Source organism: Protopterus annectens, chromosome 1.part0 (assembly GCF_019279795.1).
Source record: "Protopterus annectens isolate FY-2018-M chromosome 1.part0, PAN1.0, whole genome shotgun sequence".
NCBI lineage: Eukaryota > Metazoa > Chordata > Ceratodontiformes > Protopteridae > Protopterus > Protopterus annectens.
The window spans coordinates 472995329-473016215 of record NC_056725.1 but is presented as its reverse complement, the minus strand read 5'-3'; the positions used below and the strand labels follow the sequence as shown (position 1 = coordinate 473016215).

Genomic DNA, 20887 nt, shown 5'->3' with positions numbered 1-20887 from the left:
TTAAATTTTCAGGGTCTAAGTATTAGTTTTCCCTCAAGTGTTTGGCAGTGCTCTATACAGACTCAGACACCTTGAGTGACACTTTTCCTGTAAAAGCACAACTGAAATTTCTCCAATACCTAGTTGCACACAGGACAACTAGTTTTCAGTGACAAGCACTGTCCCCATAGTTGCAAACTGGACACTCCTGACAGTGATTGATATTCTCACTCCAACTGCCTAATCAATAAAAAAGGGTCTGTGGCCATGGATATGAACTTTCCTACTGTCTCTGTTACTGGCTTGGTGGATATGAGCATTCTGAGGCAATGCAGAAATTGCCTCATGTTTACAGACAACCAGTTAATTCTCAAACAAACTGCTCAAGCTGTTTGACTTCTTTGAGTCAGTTACCAGAGCTGTGAATGAGGGTAAGGCAGTTCATACAGCCTACCTTGACCTGGCCAAGGCCTTTGATACCAGTCCTCACTCAGGGATTATTGATAAACTCACCAAATTAGGCATCAACCCCTGTATCATTAGGTGGGCTGCAAATTGACTCACAGATAGAACCCACAGTGTGAAAGTAGCAGACTCCAAGTCAGACTGCTAACCAGTCACGAGTGGAGTCCCACAGGGATAGGTTCTGGGTCCTCTTCTGTTTGGCATCTACTTCTCAGAAGTCCAGGCCAACATGGAGGGATTCTGGCTGACCAGGTTCACAGATGACTGCAAGCTGGGACCCATTATTAACTCCCCAAGTGATACAGACATCCTACAGAAAGGCCTCACTATGACCAATGATTGGTGTTGAAACCATGGCCTTAAGCTTAATGCCAAAAATGCATTGTCATCCCCTTTGGGAAAAACTCAGTTCCCACTAATTACCACATTGATGGGAACCCACTGAACACTGAAGGCGTTATAAGAGATCTGGGGACACAGGTTGATGGCAGCCTCTCCTTTGACCACCACATTGCCACTGTGGTCAGAAAGTCCTTCTATGTGGCACATCTCATTACCAAGAGTTTTACATCCAAGAAGAAAGAGGTCATCATTTCTCTCTACTCTTCCCTCATTAGACCAATCATAGAGTATAATGCCTCATTTGGCATGTACCTCACTAGACACCTGCAACAGCTGGAGAGGCCACAAAAGTACCTCATGAAGAGGATCCTAGGCCTTAAACACAAGTCCTACATGGACAGACTCAAAAACTCCAGCTATTCTCTGTCTCATATCATCTACTAAGAGGCAATCTCTGCTTGACTTACAAAGCCATGTCTGACCCAGCTCTGTTAGAAATGCTACATCTAAAGAAATCTCAATCCCAAGACCTCAACCGCATTACCACAATCAACAGAACATAGTGGAGGGACAGGTTCATAACCCAGAGACTGCCCATGTTCTGGAATCAGGGTTGTCAGACGTCCCTATTTGGGCGGGACTGTCCTGAGATCAGCAGCCTCATCATGAGTCCCGCATTGCCGGTTTAAATCCCGGGCAGTCTCCGCTTTGTTTTTTTTTTTTTTTTTTTTGATTGGCCCATATACTGGCATACGGGCCAATCAAAAATCGCTAAACACGGAGCTTCTTGGGTTTAATGGGCAACATCGCCGTTCTGCATTAAACAGAAGTAGCTCCGTGTTTAGCGATTTTTGATTGGCCCGTATACCGGTATATGGGCCAATCACAAAATCGCAAAACAGAGCTACTTCTGTTTAATGCGGAACTGCGATGTTTCGCATTAAACAGAAGTAGCTCCGTGTTTATTTATTTTTGATTGGCTCAGGCCAATCAAAAAAAACTAAACACAGAGCTACTTTTGTTTAATGCGGAACTCTGATGTTCCGCATTAAAGACCTAGTATGGAAGACCTTTTTTTTTTTTTTAGTCTTCACTTTGTCCCTACCTGGCCAGTCGGAAATCTGGCAACCCTGTCTGGAATAGACTTCCTATACATGTCAAGTAGAGCACCTCATTGGCCCTCTTCAAGAGAAATCTTGATGAGTGGATGGGAAATAGAAAGTTCATCCTGGGGATCACTCCAGTGGCTCTAACTGATAGAGGGACTGGGAACTAACGTCGGGTGGCACAGTGCCAGGGCACTTCTATGGCTAGGCTTGTAAAGGCTCCAGGGCCATTAGCCTAATACATACCTATGAACCTATATAGTATGTGGGAGATGTATTTACACAATGTCACTGGAGGAAAGCATTCACATAAAAGTACTCCTTATGTCAATAAGGTTGTCAGTAGTATACACGCTGCACCCATCACACACAATTCAAAGCAGACATATCGACCCACATATGCTGAGGCAATTAAATGTAACCTTCCTAAACCACAAAGACCTCCTAGATGAAGTACACATAACAAATACCCTCAGCAGCCCCAAATGCACTCTTTCAAAACAACATCCACATCAACACATAGAGCTACATCTCATGGACCTCTACCTCTAAGCTCATAAGGCAAGCCACCGTGCAATCAACATTCTAGTCATTGGAGACTCCATCGTGAGGCACACTGATGTCCTTCTCACCAGGCTTAGTAAGGAGAAAGTCACGGTCAGTTGCTTATCAGGGGCTGGGATCTACCGCATTACGCATGTACTCGGGTCATTGGACCACAATTACCAATATGAGTCAGTCATAGTCCATGTTGGAGTAAATGACCTGAGACATACCTTCCTAGAATATATGACGAGAGACATGCAGCTCTTGGAATATGTGTCTCATGCTGGTAAGAGCCTAGCACTGAGCAGGATTTTACCTTCTCCAAGGATGATGCCACAATACGAACAAAAGAAGATTGACTTTAATAACTGGCTTAGTTTCTGGTGTCATTCTAAGGGGGTGCAATATTTGTCAGCATGGAAGGAGATGGTCAACAGACCACAATGCTTTGCCAGGGATGGTCTGCACCTCTCTTATATAGGCTTCAGAATATTAGATAAACATTGTCTTTCCCCATAGTGCCTTTTTAGGCAATGCCAAACTGAAAGTACTTCCAACACAGCAAATCAAAACCAAGAAAATCTAAAGGTATTACCGCACAATGCTAGGAGTCTAAACAAAAAAACTCCACTCCCTTAGTAGCTCGTTTTACCCTAGAGAATTCTGATGTCTGTGCTGTCATTGAGACATGGTTTAAAGCCATAGAGAGCACATCAACAGTGCAAGGTTATAATGCCTTCCACACATTTTGGCCAGCTACTTCACAGGGACTAAAGGTGGAGGGGCCTCTATTTACATTAAAAATAAATATACTTCAAGCCTAGTCACACAGGACAATGCACTTGACCTGCTCCATGTTCAGCTCACCATAGGCAAACTCCAGTACCACTTCCTTGCAAGCAATAGGTCCCCCTCCATATCCCAGGAAGCCCATACCATGTATTTAAACTTATTACAAACACTAACCATCCAACCCAATACCATATTCATGGGTGAATTACCCCTCTATTAACCGAGAATCCTATATGACACCAAACGTACATGCACACAGATTCCTGGATTTTGTAAACACAAACTCCCTGGACCAGATAGTCAATGCACCAACCAGGGGTGCAACCATACTGGATCTGATCCTCACTAATATGGGAGAATGCTGCACACCCCCTACTGTAATACCTTCCCTGGTAAGGTTGGACAACAAAATGGTCTCCTTTGAAGTAAAAATAAAACCTGGACCCCCAGCTAAACCTGGAATATTCAGGAACTATTCTAGGGCTAACTTCCTGCTATTAAGTGAGAATCTGGCAAAATTCCAAGCCCCCATAAACCTGAGAAGACTGCTGCCTATGCGGAACTGTTTAGAGAAACCCTGTACAAGCATGTTAATAGCTGCATAGAGGCAGCTGTACCCAGCAAGAATAAGTACAGAAGTAACTTAAAAAACAAGCCACCCTGGTGGAATCAAAAAAGCAATAGGCTGTATAACAGGAAGAAGAAAATCATGGCAAAAATTAGGAGGTGCAGCACCCAGCAGGATAAAAGTACTCTCATCAAACTAAGCAAACAACTCAGAGGACAAATAAAGTCTACCAAAGCCAAATTTGAGGTAATTTTGGCCTCCCAGGCCAAGGACAACCACAAAGCATTCTTTAGCTATGTCCGCATCCTCAAAGGCAATACACAATTATGTGCATAGCTCATTGTAAATGGAGCCACCTATACTAAGCCAGAAGATATAGCAAACCTCCTGGCTGATAAATTCAGCTCCACCTTTACCCCTCTCTCCCCGTCAACCTCCCCTTAGGAAGTATCATCAAATATAACTCCCCCTACTATCACTAGGGAAAAGGTCCTTAGTGCTCTCTTTAAGATCAAGAACAAGGCCCATACAATATCCCAGGATGCCTTCTAAATAGTATGAAACATGACCTATCAGGGCCTCTGGAATTAAAATGTAGCCTCCAAACAGGCTTCATGCCTCATGAATGGAGAAGGGCAACAGTCATCCCTCTGCACAAAGGTGGGCCATTTACAAACCCTGGAAACTACAGACCCATAAGTCTCACTAGTTTTATATGTAAAGCCATAGAAAGAGTTATCATGGAGATGATCAACAGCGATATAGTAAACCTCCAGACACTGGACCCAACCCAGTTTGGTTTCATCAAGGGCAGATAATGCCTAGTCACCCTGGTGGACTTCTTTGAGAAGGTTATGGAAGCAATGGATGAGGGCAAAATCATTCACATTGCCTACCTTGACAAGGAATTTGACACAATATCCCACTCAGGCATTGTTGACAAACTCAAGAGGTTAGGTACAAACCTGTAAGTCACCCAGTGGATATCCAACTGGCTCACAGATAGGACCCAGGAAGTTAGAATTGGGGAGTCCACCTTTACAAAGAGGTTAGTCACAAGTGGAGTCCCTCAAGGATCAGTCCTTGGACTACTCCTTTCTGGCATTTACTTCTCAGACATCAAGGCCAATGTCAGTGGTCTCTGGCTGACTAAATTTGCAGATGATTGCAAATTAGGAGCTGTCACTGAATCTCACACTAACACAAATGTTCTCCAGGAGGGTTTGACACAGACTAACAACTGGTGTCAGAGCCATGGACTAAAACTAAATGCCAAGAAATGCATAATAGCATCCTTTGGAAAGTCATGCATCCCTGGTAACTATCATAATGACAACACACCCCTTAGAGATGACCCAGTAGTCAGGGACTTAGGGACACACATAGATAGTAATCTACCCTTTGACCATCCAGTGTCTGCAATGGTGAGGAAATCATTTTATGTTGCTCAACTTATAAACAAAGGTATGGCATCTAAGTTTAAGGAAGTCATTGTTCCACTGTATTTGGCATTCATCAGACCTATCGAGTACAATGCCCCCTTTGGTATGTACCCAACCAGGCATATCCAACAAATGGAACATCAACAGACGTTTCTCACTAAAAAAATACAGGGTGTAAGTAAAATATCCTATGCAGACCATCTCAAGGCTATATCCCTGTATTGTGTCTCCTACAGGCTTTTGAGGGGAGATCTATGCCTGGCATACAGGGCATTGTCATACCCCACTCTGATGGACCTCCTGCACATAGACAAAACAAACAGCACCAAAATTACCCATTCTAAAGACTTAAACCTTGCCTGTGATATAAATAGGTCCTGCTGGAGAGATAGGTATGTATCCCAGAGAATACAGCGTCTATGTAACAGGCTCCCCATCCATGTGAAGCAGAGTTCTTCCCTAACCCAGTTCAGACAGTTGGATGGGAAACTGGAAATTCATCTCTGGTTTGGCACCTATGTCTCTAATGGACGCAAGCAACCTATAAATGGTTCATCTCCCAGGTCCATGCTTACACTTATCAAGGGTATCAGAACTTGTCAGAGATTTGGGATGCATGGCTAGGTCTAAAAATGCCATTGTCATCTTTAGTCTAGTAAAAAACCTATAAATTTAGAGGAAATTGATCTCCTGTTGACTGGAAAAACACTGTGTGGGAGTAAAGTAGGTGTTATATTAATTTAAGACTAGATCATAGGTGCTTTTCTTTCTTCAATAACTTGCATTTTTTATGCATTTATGCTTAATTTTATGTTTGCTCTGAATTGTTTTTTATTTTAATAAATATTTACCCATCTTCTTGTCAAGACTCCTTACACTGCAAAATAGTGCCAAGCCATACTCCGTGTTCCCTTTGTTTGTTACCCGGTTATATGCTCTGCATTTTTTACCTTCTTATCTGAATATGTACCTCAACTCTATTTCCTGCTTCTGTGATACCCCTTCTTCCTTCCACCTTAATTTAAAGGTGGAATCTGTGAGACACAGTGTTCCAACCTAGGCATAATCACTTCTCTTCTTTCTGTGCTAAGACAGCGTATGTCTTTGGCAGATCTTACCATTCTCCTATTAGTCTCAAATGCTTTTTCCCTTGTCCATTGCCACATCTAGTCATCACACTCCTTACTTGTCTCTTCCTACAATGGGCTAGCTGCTGGCACAAACACACTGTCAAAAATCCTGCTTTCCAGTCTCCTTTCTTGGCTTCTCGCTGCCTCCTTCTTAGAACTGCTTGCTACTAACCTCAGTAGTCTCATAACACATGTCACTAGTGTCTGCATCCACCACAATATATCCAAACTCCTTGATGATCACTACTAAGCTGTACAGACTGGAAACACACTGGCCACTTCAAACAGCAATTGCTACAAGGACTTATATAACCTTGCACTGGAAAAATCCATTGAACATAACCACTGGCAAAATTATGTTTCCTAATAAAGCTACACCAGCGGCCTAAAACATGACAAAAGACTCTCATGCATTGAAAAAAACCTAATATTTTGTAAGACAGTATACATGAGAATGTAACAATGGTGGGAGGCAGTTTGTATATATTAATATAGTTAGGTGATGCTGCAATTAATGTGATTAAGTTAACATTCTTATAGGCTTGTGAACAAACCCTGTGTAACAAGGTATAGCCTTACTAAATGGACACACTTTGGTTCCTGTTTAATTTTTGTGTTTTTTTCGATGAACTTCAGTAAGAGCTTTAAAATGGAAGTTACCTGATTGGAAGTCCTCAGCCAAGGCATAAAAATCACTAGCAGGAAGTTATCTAGAAAATAACATATAGACATACATAGGCAGTGTGCCACCATAGTTGTTATGGTTCAGGGCTGCAAAACTGGAAACCTGAGTTTCAGTCACAACCATCTGTCAGTTGCAAACCAGACTATGCCACACACTTCAGTTACATTTTTTCTATGCCTAGGTTACCTCTCATAGAGGGTCATCCTGCCTCAGTGAGTCTACCTGGTTAAAAAAATCAAAATAAAACAGCTGTATCAGAAAGTGGTTTCTCCTTCTTAACTTAAGAAAATATTTTGTGAAGAGTTTGTTAATGCCTGAAATTATTCTACAGCTGTAACCTCATGAATACTATATCTGACTGAAATCCGTTAAGTATGTTTTTATTAAATGGAAACTATTGTATCTGTACATTTAAATGTGTAACCTATTACTCTCAGTTTTCTCTTGCTGAGATAGCAGACAAAAAAGGTGTCCACTTGTGTGGGCATCAGATTCACTAAAGAAAGCTAAAATGGCTGGTGTTATACAGCTTTTACCTCAACCCCACCTGAACTATAATTTACGACCTGTGTTCACTGCCTCACTAATTAAATTCCACTAAAAAAATAAAAGTCAGTGTAACACATACCAGAAGCCATTATTTTTGATAGTGCCGTACAGATGACCATCATTAACACTTTTCCAGGTTGTTTCATTTTACAAGTTATTGCAAAAGACATTGTCTGAATATCCCAAAATGATGCTCTGTTAAATTTAATGTGAGCAGTGTGACCAATCAGAATGATTCAGGGGAACCACAGTTACAGGCTTACTGTGACTTGGGTTAAGTCACTTACCCTCACCCATATCTCTGCCAATCACTTGTTAAAATGGTGCTGAAAGTGATAAAAAAATTAAAGCCAAAAGACTGTATCTCAGTTATGACAACTATGGGAAACTGAAATGTAAAATAAATCCTCTCTTCTGGTTTCACTCTTGTATCTAGCACTTGCACATGACTCACAATAAGAAATGTCATAGCAAGATCTACCATGATCACCTATTCCTACACAATCTTGTTTCTAATGGCAGCAGTTGTGTTATCCTTCTGGAAAACATCCCTGTGTAAAAGACTGAAAAACTACGTTATACTGCTGAATGCAAAGTGGCACCCCAAATTTGATGTGATCTGACATGCATACTTGTTGAAAAGGTTGAGCCCAATCCGGTACTGCCTGCGTTGCACCACATCATTGTTAAAAGCAGGTGAGTCCCAGCTGTGCCGTGTTTCTCTCTGGTAAGTCTGCTTACAAAGTACTGGTGGTGGCTCCCGTAGGCTATCCCTGGAGGAAGAGCCTGAGCTGCAGTTAATGGTCTCATTAGAGTTAGTGGTACTATTGAGGCTGTCATTGTCACCATCAGAGTTCTCTGCTTCAGACTTGCTATGTCGGCTGGCTGTCCCATTATTATTGTTGCTTACAGGGATGGGGTCTTGGTGAGGATGATAGTGCCTATGTGGGTGGGGAGAGCGTGATGGTCCTTTGTGCTGATTATGCTTCAGAGTCCCTTGGGGGCTATTAGTTTCTTGTTCATAAACTAGCTGCCGGTTAAGAGACCCCCGATCTGACCGGTCACTCAAGTCTACTGAACTGTCACTGGGAGGCTCAATGGTTAGCAGTGGGAGATGAGCCCCACGAAGCCGATAGTCCCGACACTCCATACATGGGGTACTCCGGCGACTACCCCCATTTTCACGACTGTCCTCTCGAGAGGAAGTGGCCCAGTACTCTTGCCGTGAACCTGCACTGTGAAGATCGGGTTCTGAGCTGGGAGGTCGATCAATAGAAATTGGTGAGACAGGTACTCCCTCATCAAGATACAATGTGACATCACTAAAAGAAGTGGTGGCACTATCATTCTGTTGTTCTGTAGAGTCATTCTTGTTTTCTGTCCCCTCTGTCTCCTCTGACAGCTGCTGCTCTGGGTGTATTGTGCGGCAGTTTAGTGCATCATCGATTGATTCAGCTAGAGACTTAACCTGAAACATATCAGAGAGCAAAAACTGTTACACTTTTAAACAAAATACAATAAAAATATTATCTTCTTTTACATCCTAAACAGCAATGCATTACCAGCAAGTAATTGACTTAGATCCAAAAAATGATTTTGGTTACCTCTTTCCATGTCAGCAGTACTTCCAGAAAATCTTCTGAAAGCAAATGTCTGAATCTTGATGACTGACATCACAACTTACAGCAGTAATGTTTTAGTGATCTGTGTTGCCTACTCTCTGGCATGTTAATCATATAACATATACTTCACAGCAGCACAAACAGGACTATGCAGAAATTATACTGCTAGGAATTAAACGACAAATGGTGCAATACAGGCAGTGCTGCTATTAATAAAATTGCACAACAATATATTATAAAAAGGGGTGGCCGTGGGCTGCAGCCTCTTTGAATAAACAGATTTTTGACTTTTACTTCAATTTTGTAGAACAGTCATTGACTAGGAACTCACAATGCAGGGTGTCCCACTGTGCACTTGCAGACTTTCAAATTCTGTTAAAAAGGGCTTACTCACTTGCACTGTTTATTAAACTGTTCAGCATGTAGGTGTACACCACCACAGGGAAAAATTTGATTACACCTTATTACCCATCGTCCTCCTACTTTGGGGCATATATGAGATTTCAGTGGGAGCTGTTCAAGCTGCTATACAAAGCAGAGAGTACACATTTCTGATTGTCTCAGGCTGTATCAGGTGACTGGTGTCTGAGACAAGCTGAGAATCCAAAGTGAAAGAAAAGTATTTGTCAGGGCAGGCTCAAGTATAGAAAGCTGCAATGCATTGTTTTTATTAAATGAACGTTTGTTTTAATTAAATAATACTAAACTGTTAACTTGTGTGATGGCATGCATCTTTGTCTTTTATATAGATGAGTAACTTGAGTTAAGTGTGTGTGTGTGTGTTGCACTGCATGTGATTGACAATAACAAGCTGAAGTACATTACTGTGGGCATTATTTAATTGTTTATCCATTCATCACAACCAGAAATCAGCAAGCTACAATTGTCAGGCATGTATATGTGATACACAATGGAAGCAGTGGGTTGCTCTGTATATGTCTGATAATGGTGAGGTGAAATGTATTATTGTGGTCATTGTGCATTTCTCTGCTCACAATCAGACATCAGGGGTGTAAACACAGTGAACAAAGGGGATGTAATTGGTGGGCAAGAGAGTGTGTGTGTGGGGGGTTGCAATGGGCTGCATTGTACATATCTGACAGCAATGACCTGAAATATATTACTGTGGCCTTTTAATTACTTATGTGTTCATTAATTTCATCACAGACAGACATCTGTGGTATATATAGTCAATAAAGTGGCAGTAAATGATTTTGTGTGTGTATATGTGAGTCTGCTGGTCAGGGGTGTAAGTGTATGTGTCCATCAGCAGTAAATTGAAATACATTACTGCATCCACTATTTATTTGATCATAATCAGATGCTCACAGTCAACAGTGTGGTTGTAATTGGTGAGCACAAGTGAGAGTGTGTGCGTGTGTGTGTGTGTGTGTGTGTGTGTGTACTTTTGTGCTTCATGAGGATAGGTCACAATGGTTTGCAATGTGTCTGCCCTGTGACAGCAACAAACTGAAATAAATGATTGTGAACATTATTTATTTATTCATTTATCTGATCATCTAAGGTGTACATAATCAATAAACTGGCTGTAAGTGGTGGGTACTGAGGTAGTCTTTGGAGGAAAGTGACTGACCTCTGCTGTTGGCTAATCACAGTTAAACAGTCATTGTTCTAGCTTGGCAGGGCTAGTGTGTGTTTGAGTCAAACAAGATAAGATAAAATACCAGTCATTTGTTTTTGTTTTATAAGAATCAGACATATGAGACGTACACCATCAATAAACTACCACCACTTGACATGTCTGAAATGATCTATCTTTCCAAAACAAGCTCTAATATATATTCTGAAGAGGAAGACTCCTGCCTGAAGACTGCTTAGCATGTAGTATATGATGGGTTATTTATGTAAAATTGTAAGGTTTATATCGATAAGATGAGATGCAGCATTGTTGAATTACAGCTGATTAAAAAAAAATCACTGAATCTTGTTTCAGATCTATAGAATGAGTGCTAACATATATCCTGTTGGAGAGGCAGATCGATTAGTGCTCCTTCCCTTGCTTTACAGAAGTATCAATGGCTTGTGAAGGTAGAGTTAGAATTTGATGAATCAGCTATTTGACTAAACACACATAACCCAAGTTGTAACCAAGCTCAAAGCTGACCCTGCCATAAAACACCATGCAGTCCCACTTAAAACCACCCATTCAGTTCTTTCCTGCAGGTGCAGCCACCACTGACTGTAGTGAAATAAAGCAGCATTAAGAGCAGTGCAGCATATAATACACCACCAAGAAGCCAGAAATAGTGCAAATGAGACATCCAGTGGCATAAGCTAAGAATCTTATCAACTGCTATCTCCTGCTAAGCAGCATTTTCTTTGTTCTTAAGGTGTGCCCTGACCTTTCCTGAACAAACCATAGTACGGTATACAATTTGCAGGAGGAGGTGTTAGTGAGAAGTGGACAAAAAGAGCAAAGCTGCACCAAGGGCAGAGCAGAAAAGGTGGCTGCCAGCATCACAGTGGGTTAGGTGTCACTGCAGAAGGTGTGGCAGTCACATGTTGCAAGAAGCAGTGGCAATCATTTAAGCTGCCATGATTGTGACATTAAAAGAAGAAAGACAAAGAAAATGAAAAGGTGTACTAAAGAGAGGTGCAAGCAGTACTACTGTATGGTACAGAAACAAGGGGAATCTAGAGGTGAAGGAGATGAAGTGCCTGAGAGGGGTGGTAGGATGCACAGTGTGGGACAGATGAAGAAATGAAGACTTCAGGGCACCAGCATTAGTAGCTTTAACTGTAGAGAAAGCCAAAAGGTACAGATTACAGAAGTTTTGAACACGTGTAAGGATGTAGAAGACAATCTGGTGTAGAAGGTTTGGAACACACAGGAAAAAGGCAATTGGAAACAAGGGCATCCAGCAAAGAGATGGATCAGCTGTGTGAGAAGACCTGTGACACTCAAGCATGAATGTCGAAAAGGTAGGAGAGTGGCATTGAATTGAGAGGGATGTTGACAGTTCACACAGCACCTGATTCCTGGTAGAAAATGGGAAAAGGATGATGATGATGATGATGATAAAATGGGAACAAACGAATGACTTGTCAAAGGTCTCAAATCAGCTACTGAATGTGTCTGACTTCACAGCACAGAAACATTGTCAAAAGAACCACCATGTTCTTCACAATAAAATCAAGGCATCAAAACTGTAGCTGACATCTGTACTCACTCAGCAAACAGCCTAAACATTTTAAAAAATAAAAGGTTAGTATTATTTGATTCCATCACACACACACACATATATATATATATATATATATATATATATATACATACACATATATAAATAAAAAAAAAAAATATATATATATATATATATAGATACATACATACATACACATACATGGAAGCTTAACTTTCCACATGGTTGATCCAGCAGTGATCAAAAGCTAATTGCAGAAAACCTAAACACTGATCCACAAAGGATTAAACAAGCAAAAAAACATGCAATGCTTTTTTGTGGGGGATGGGGCAAGACCCCCGTACCCTCATGCCCTCAGCTAATTATGTATACTAACTCCAAAATTGCACTGCAGTGGGGAAAGAGTATACTCCCTGATTTCTCATAGTGTAATCTTGCATTTCCATCGGCTGATATTCGATCAAGTGTACTGGCTCTGGTACCTTTCGACCAGCAGACTTGGCAAAGTAAGGTTCTGCTCCCATATATTTACATATATAAGATATAAAAGAGAGTAAGTGACAAAGATGACATAGCCTAAAAACTGAAGTACGGCTGCACCTTTTGAGGTTCAGGCGCCTTGGCAGTGAGACATTTCCCTGTGGTACATTGAGCTGGGGACACATGACTGAGGTGACATTCAGCTACAGAAAAATATGATTGTAAAAATTCCCTGTGGGCAAAGAGAAGAATGTGGTGACATGCCCACAACTTCAATAACCAAATGCATCAGGAAAAATAAAGTCCATGGCCCCCAAAAGAAACATGACACAGCAGGCAGTATGGCAGGCAACAGCAGCAGGCTGGTCAATGGGCATGTCAGTGGCAGTAAAAATGCAGTGCACAATGGGCAGTGCCTTTATAATTGTTGTGAATGTATCACTACCCACTTCACAGTATCTAGGGAACATTTCTTAAAATGCATACTGGAGCATAAATGTGACTACAGTAACATGGAGTATTTCCTCCAGGCTGTAGCACTCTTCTACATGTTATAGTTACATAAGCATGTACTGTGCACTGAATACAGCACTCATTACTTTGTCTGCCCCAATGCACTTGTTTTTTAAAGTTGTGTGCATGGCAGATTGAGTGCGCTTCTCTTTGCCCACAAGGAATTTGCAACAGCCATATTTCTCTGCAGCCAAATTTCACTTCAGCAATGCGTCCCCAACCAAATACACCACAGGAAAAGGTCTTGCTGCATAGGTGCCTGAACCTCATCTTTTGTTTTAACTTAACTGTGCTACTTTGCAGTCCTTTAAACCTTCCTCTCCCATCCAGACAATTTGACGGGGAAAGTCTATACTATTTAAATTGCTTCAAAGAAAATAAGCATCCTGGTTTTATATGAAGTTTGCTGCTGATAGAAAAGATGACAAGCATGTTGTCTGTGGGAAGTTATCTACATTTAGTGAAGGTAAAATGGCAAACAGAACAAAACGGAGATGGGGAAAATTTAGGAATGGTAATGTGTAAGTGATCTTGAGATTTGGAGAGCAGAATTCAATAGATGTTTAAAAAAAAAACTTTGTGCATTTCCTTGGCATACTGCCTATAAATCAAGCTGAACATGAAACTCTGTTGATGCTACTGAAGCCGATGAGTTTTTTTTTGTCAACATAATAATAATAATATCATTTTGTTTCAGTGTATTACATTTACCTTCATCATGCAGTTTGATGCCTTAGGCAGCATCCCCCCCAACTGTCTAAGTATATACAATGCAGACCAATTAATGAGCCTGTAAACTGTAAGAACAGCTTAATAGTTTACAAGCTGTCATTAAGTGAACTCAGTGTGATTATTTATAGATAGGTTTGTAAACTTTATCTTTTGTTTGTTAAAGGTAGTTTAACTACCTTTAAAAAACAGGACAATTTCTTTTGTGTTTAGTTTTTACACCTAAGCTTGATCCGCATGAAGCCTCCCTTCAGTCAGACACTATATTGTCTAATGAGGGGGATGTCATCTAAGCAGTCATGAGGGTACTTTGTGCCCCACTTAATCCATCACTGTTACAGCACTTTCATTTTATAACAGTAACAAGTCACAATGGGGTGTGTTTTTTAGAGGGTATTAGCACACAGAGCTTTGGGTGTGCATTCTACTCCACCCTCTTCCAATATCCTAGGTACACCAGTCTGTTACCAGTATGAGCAATTCTGTGTATGCCAGTCTGCTACCAGTTTGAGCAAACCACAGTGCCTTATGGATTTACTGTGTTCTCAATGTATTTTTTATAACTTTAAATTGTACACAGTTAAATACACCATTTGCCTACTGTGTGCCTCTGAGCAAGTTAGTTGACTTCTGTGCTCCCTTGGTTGCCCCTGAAAAGGGGCATTTTTGCCCAGTGAGCTTACCTGGTTAACACATGTACAAAACAAACAAATAAACCAACAAACAAAAAAGTACCTTTTCTGAGGAAGCTAGAAAATTAGGGGAACAAAACAGCAGTATGTAACCAAAGATGAGTAGATATGTAGTGCAGTTTACAGTGGAGATAGCAATCTGCAGGAAGTTACTTTGGACAGCAATAGGTTTTTACCTTGAGGAATTTCAACTTCACAGCTGACCATGCCAAAAACACTGATATAATAGGAATATTCTTGCCTTGGCTTTGTTATGTAATTAGTAAAGAGGACAAATTCTATATGAACATGCCTAAAACTGGTGTAAATTAGTGTGCTGCTTCTACTTTATGAATATTAGTCCCATATCTCCTTACTGCAAGTGGTTTACCTTCCTAAGAGTAATCATAAATCATTGTACAAACTCAACTGTGAACAACAGTTGTGTTTTTTTAACAACTTACTTTGATAGCTATTGTGTTGAAAGTAAGGCTGGCACCCCTATACCCACACATAAATTTTATATGTACTGTTCACTTGTCAGCCACAGCACAGGACAGAATGTCAGAAGCATTTAACTATATAACAAAGACAGGTGATGAAAACAGGCCAACAACATAAAAACAAATGTTCTCCCTATATTCCATCAAATCTTTAACATGTAAAAAAATAATTTTTGCTAGGGGAAGGGGCAAGCCACCTACACCCTATGTGGTGGACTTTGCACCTCTTCAGCCCTGACTTACATATACCAATTTAGACTACAGTGGGAGAAAGTGAAAAACATCACTGCGATGCACTGTCAGCTCACACCATACAAATTAGCATGGTTTCAGTAACCCTTGACAAAGCCAAATCTCACTGAAGCTGCTTGAAAGGTAGTGCCTAGCTGAACTGTAGAAAAGTCCAAAAAAGGCATACAGTCAATAACATTTTATACACATGTAATACAAATTACTGGTAAGGGATTTTGGCAAACTGGGGAACATGTCATCAAAAAGTTCAAAACTTCTGCAATAAAGTATACTCAATACAGTAAACATAAGCTAAGATCAGAGAGAAGTGAGCAGTGAGAGTAGAGGTCAGCATGTAGCAGTTTAAGAAATGGCAAGTAAGAGTCAGCTGAAGTCGTACTGACAGAGTTGGTGACGCACTACATCTTACAAAATTTATGGTATACTGAATATGTGCATTACTGCGGAGATATTCTAACATGGAATTACTCAAAGAATTGCTATCATAATTTGGTAATCTATACATGTGAGGTGTAGTGAACTTGTAAAGGGAATTGGTACCCCCTAACCCTGTACTGGATCTTTGCACAGCAAGTCACAGATAAAAAGAAGAATTGGGGGAGTTGAGGAAGTCAGCAATCCTTTGCTTTGCTTTACAAGTTCAGCATTCATATTCATCATACACATCATAATATACAGCCAAAGAATTCTAGAGTATACGAATGCTTGAGTAATAATAACTTGTGTCTTGTTCTAGGACATGAAGCATGCTGCACATGCTTGGTGCTCTATACAATTGTGATGAATTTAAAAATATATGACCCGGTCTGCTTACCATGAGGAGCAGAATTAGCATGTGAAACAATAAGTTTGTTCTGTATTAGGCTGTCAATACATGACAATGACAGTTTGCTTTTATGTGAGTCAGTTCAGATTAACAACAATGATACATTCATATATCAGCAGTGACAGAAAATCTGCACACTTTGTTATAAAGGAGTCCAGTGGGCATAAATCAAGTAAATATGTATCTTCCTAAGGAGAATAAATTCTTCCTTACCCAATAGGACTCAGTACACAGCACATGTCTAGCTTGAAGAACATACCCTTTCCAAGCTACACTGCAAGCACATCTGACTGGACATAACGTTCCTAGGTGACACATACCTCCTCTTCCCAGGACAACTAATGTCCTCCCTTATTTTCCATTTTTTTCTGCCACTGAAAGAACTCAGGATCCTAATGACCACATTATACTGTGTACATCTGCAGTTTTGAGTTCAGGAAATTCTTTTTCTTTTTGTATTTGACATATTTTGAGCATTGGTCTGTGACTTTCTCTTCATATTTTCTTATTTTCTTACTGTACAACTGATTTAGCTTTGTAGGCATCTTTCTGTCAGGGCATTTTGGCTCACTGTGGTTTTATCCTCTTAGACTTTTCTCCATTTTGAGATGAGAGTTTTTTTCCTTAATTTTTTTGTTTCATATGTTTCATAGTTCATATTAGGCTGTTGATCCTGTGGACCATTTGTTGTCTGGCCAACAATACCACCAATTTACTAAGATATAAATTAATTCCAGACTCAGATCTATTTTCAGCCCATTTCTATGAGGGCTAGATGGACTACACTGGGACTTTAAATACTACTGCCCATCTAGCTGTCCATGTTATGCTTAAAAAGGGTCACAGAGCTTCTCTTCTTTACCTCCAAGGGGAATCTATGCCATAAAAGAGGTATTTTTTGCAGAAGATATCTATCTCACCATAAAGTCCAATTTATGTTTTGGTGGAAGTTTAGATTTCTGGAATGGGTGTTTAGAATCATATTAGTTTTGTGGATATGTAGTAGGTTACACAGGATTGGATTCTTTCATGAGTCTGTAGGCAAAGCAGAGCTCTCTATTATCAGGTGGGAAATGTAAAAGGGTGAGAGTGCTTTAAGGTGGACAGGGTAACTCAAGAAGGACATGCCCTTGTTTTTTTTTTTGGTGAGAAAACACTGCAGTATTTTTTGCTGTATCATATGCCTAGCCAAGTACATACCAAAAGGAGGCATTACATTCAATTATTGGTCTGATAAGAGGGGGTGAGGAGAGTGGGGCAATGACATCCTTGGATCTAGAAGATATGCTCCTGGTGATTAGTCCAGTTATATTAAAATGATTTCCTATCAACAGTGGTCACACAATAGTTAAAAAATGGTTCACTGTCACTGAAGATGCCCAAGTTCCTAATAACTGAGTTTATTTTGAAGGGGGTGTTACCTAGTGATAGGAGTGCTCAGATTTGCCAAAGGACATACTGCTGCATTTTTCGCATTTAGTTCAAGGCCCTGGCCAAAGCATCACTTGTTAGCATGAATTAGGCCATCATGGAGAATATATAGGTCATATGGTGTACTTATGGTATCTCTGAGTTTGGAGTTATTGGCAAACTCCATCAGGCACAGGCCTTTGGTGTCTGCTTTAAAGTCGGAGAAGTAGATAACAAAGAGGAGTGATTCCAAGACTGATCCCTGAGAGATATTGCTGGTAACTACTATTCTAGCTGAAAGCATGCCTGCAACACTGACAGAGTGGGTTTTGTTGGTGAGCCAGTTTGCTATCCAGTAGGTAACATGTGGGTATATATTTAATTGGATTAGCTTATCAGTGATGGCTGAGTGGTATTGAAGGATTTGGCTAAGTCCAGGTATGTTGTGTGAACTAGTTTACCTCAGTATAATGCCTTACTGACTTGTTCAAAAAAATTCCACCAGGTTTAAGAGGCAGGATCTGCCTTAATAACAGATTCAGTTTGGTCTGGGTTCAGGGTTTGAAGACTGCCTATGTCTTTGTCTAGGAAGTCCACTGTCTTACAAATGAGGCTGATAGGTCTATACTTGTCTGGGTCAGTTGTGGGACCCCCGTGTGGAGTGGTAAGTCTACAGCAGTTTTCCACACTTCTGGCATGAATCCAGTGGGACTGGACTGACATAATAAAGGGTCAGTCAGGCAGTGTTTGACACTGACAAGAAGAACCTGGTACATGGATAGGGCCAATGGAGCTAGTGGTTTTAACCTTGGAGAGAGAGGGCACATAGAACTTGCTTAGAAGTGTTTGGGGGGATGGCGTAAGCATGTTAGTATGCTGTCAGTAATTTGGGAGAGATTTGAGGGTAAGGGCTGAACTAAATTTCTCTTCTAATATGTTTACAATGTCCTCAGGGGATGAGTATATGGTGTTATTTTGCATTAGCTTAGAGCCTTGCTAGTTATTATTTCTTAGGTTCTTGACACACCTGAAGGAGGCTTTGCTGTTATCCTTAGCATGTATAGCAAGAGCGTCTTCTGTGTGGAGACATACGTGAATGGGCGTACCTTCGTTGAAGGTTGTGCGTCAGGGCCGGCAACTCGGCACGTAAAAATCTACTGCCAATCATTAGCAGACTGGAGTTCTGCTGTGGCGACCCCTAACCGGGGAAAGCCAAAAGACACAACAACTTGCACTTGGAGCATTTGATTTTTTGCTACTGTTCTCTAGCTGGTGAGGTGTTAAGTTTACTTTTACTGGCTAAAGTTTTTTCTTATTATTGTAGTTTGTTCATCTTAGTGTTCCACCAGAAGGGTTTGTCCCTTAATTTAGCGCAGTATTTATTTCTTATGGGGAATGAGGACTCAATACCAGTCTGGAGGTTGGTGTAGAATTTATCTGTGAAAATTGCAGCATGTGAAGCAGGGTCATCTCAATGAGGAGGGTGTTTGAATTTCATCAGTTTATCATTTACTGGGCGTAGGTTTGCCTTAGACTAGTCTCCAAAGATGGAGGGATTACAAGGTGACTCAGGCCTCACACCAAGAGTAACACTTATTGCCAGTTTGTTGTAAGTGATTGGCAGGGTCAATGGAAATTGCACTCAGAAATGTAGCCAGGGTGGGGAGAAGGAAGCAACTGCCCTGGGTGGAAGGTGCCAGGGGCACAATCAGCAGAATCTTTTGTTTTCTTTTTTTTAATTTTCCTCACATAAATGCAGAGCATGAAGGCATTAGGGGCCTGGCACTCCTCCTTAGGTGAGAAGGAAGGAGGGAGTGCCAGGTTTGAGAAACAAACTTTTATTTTTTTGCTCTCACACAGAGTGTGAGGTGGTAGGGTATTAGTAACTGCACTTCTCTGGAATGCCATATCAGAGCTGGCACTTTTTTTGGTTTTTGTTCCTCAAGCTAGCATTGAGGGGTGCCAGACCAAGGAGCTGCACTATGTGCCAAATGAGACAATTATTGCTCTGATTGCACATGCAATTTTTCTGCAATTTTCATTTTGTCCTCCTCAAAAATTGGCATTTTTAAATAATTTATAATATAAAAATTTTTATTAAATTTATGGAAAATATTAAGGTATTCAAACAAATCTAATGAATGATGGTATCAGTTTAAGAAAAAAAGTTACAATATAAGCTAGTAAAAGTCGTAACACATCATTTTTGAGAGATTTACTCAAAGTCTTGATTTCATCATTCAGGCTACGAGTGAGAGTCCTTGACTGCATCACTATTAAGTCAAATTAATCAACAGATCTTTTTAATAACAAAAATAATTAAACAATAGGCATGAAAAGAGGTGAAAATGTCCCTTTTCACCTAGATGACACAGTAACCGTAATGCTATTTATTTATTTATTAATTAATTATTGTAACCATAAAGTTTTTACATGCCATAGACTAACAAAACAAAGCGACACACATCAACACTTTTACTAGTGAACATTTTCATTAAGGTTCTGCACTTACGGAGGTTTTAGGCAAATTATACTTTTGCATGAAAAGCATTCTGGAATTCAGTTTTATGACAAGATATATCACCTGATGAGCAACAGTTCATTAACTGACTTATAATTTCCTTTTTCTATAAAATTAGGTTTTCACTGCAGCCCATTCAAGATAGAATACCAGCATGAATGTATAACAGGATCTGCTGTTAATGATTTGTAAGCACACATACTATACTGCTTGTGGAGAGAAATAAAAGGATAGCTTTATCAACGAAATGAATGAGATAAAAAGTGCACAACATATTAAGTACATGTTGCAGAACTTTTAAATTTAGAAGGGGTGCATTCCACAAAAAAGTCAAAATACCAGCTACAACTGGGCATACAAAATGTCATACCACAACTACAGTGGTTCCAACCAACAATCTTTTACTGCTAAAGGAAACATTTATATTTAAACAACTAATCAGTTCTGATCATATTCGGAGCATTTATTTTATTCATGGCATTGTTGGGTCAAATTTCTGGTAAAAGATAGTTCTTCTAAAAATAAGAATCTTACAATCAGAAAACACGATTTGAGGAAAACATAAATGTTTGCCAGAGCTTCACAGTCTGTC

At 40.3% G+C, this 20887-nt stretch overlaps 1 protein-coding gene across 5 annotated transcripts in view; it reads right to left on the bottom strand.

Annotated features, from left to right (window-relative positions):
- IQSEC2 (IQ motif and Sec7 domain ArfGEF 2) overlaps positions 1 to 20887 on the bottom strand; it is a 575830-nt gene that overhangs the window by 238020 nt on the left and 316923 nt on the right. For all 5 annotated transcript variants that reach the window (XM_044060579.1, XM_044060614.1, XM_044060605.1 and 2 more), the window contains exon 4: positions 8237 to 9072. In XM_044060579.1, the coding sequence (XP_043916514.1) occupies positions 8237 to 9072 (836 nt within the window). The remainder of the gene's footprint in view (positions 1 to 8236; positions 9073 to 20887) is intronic.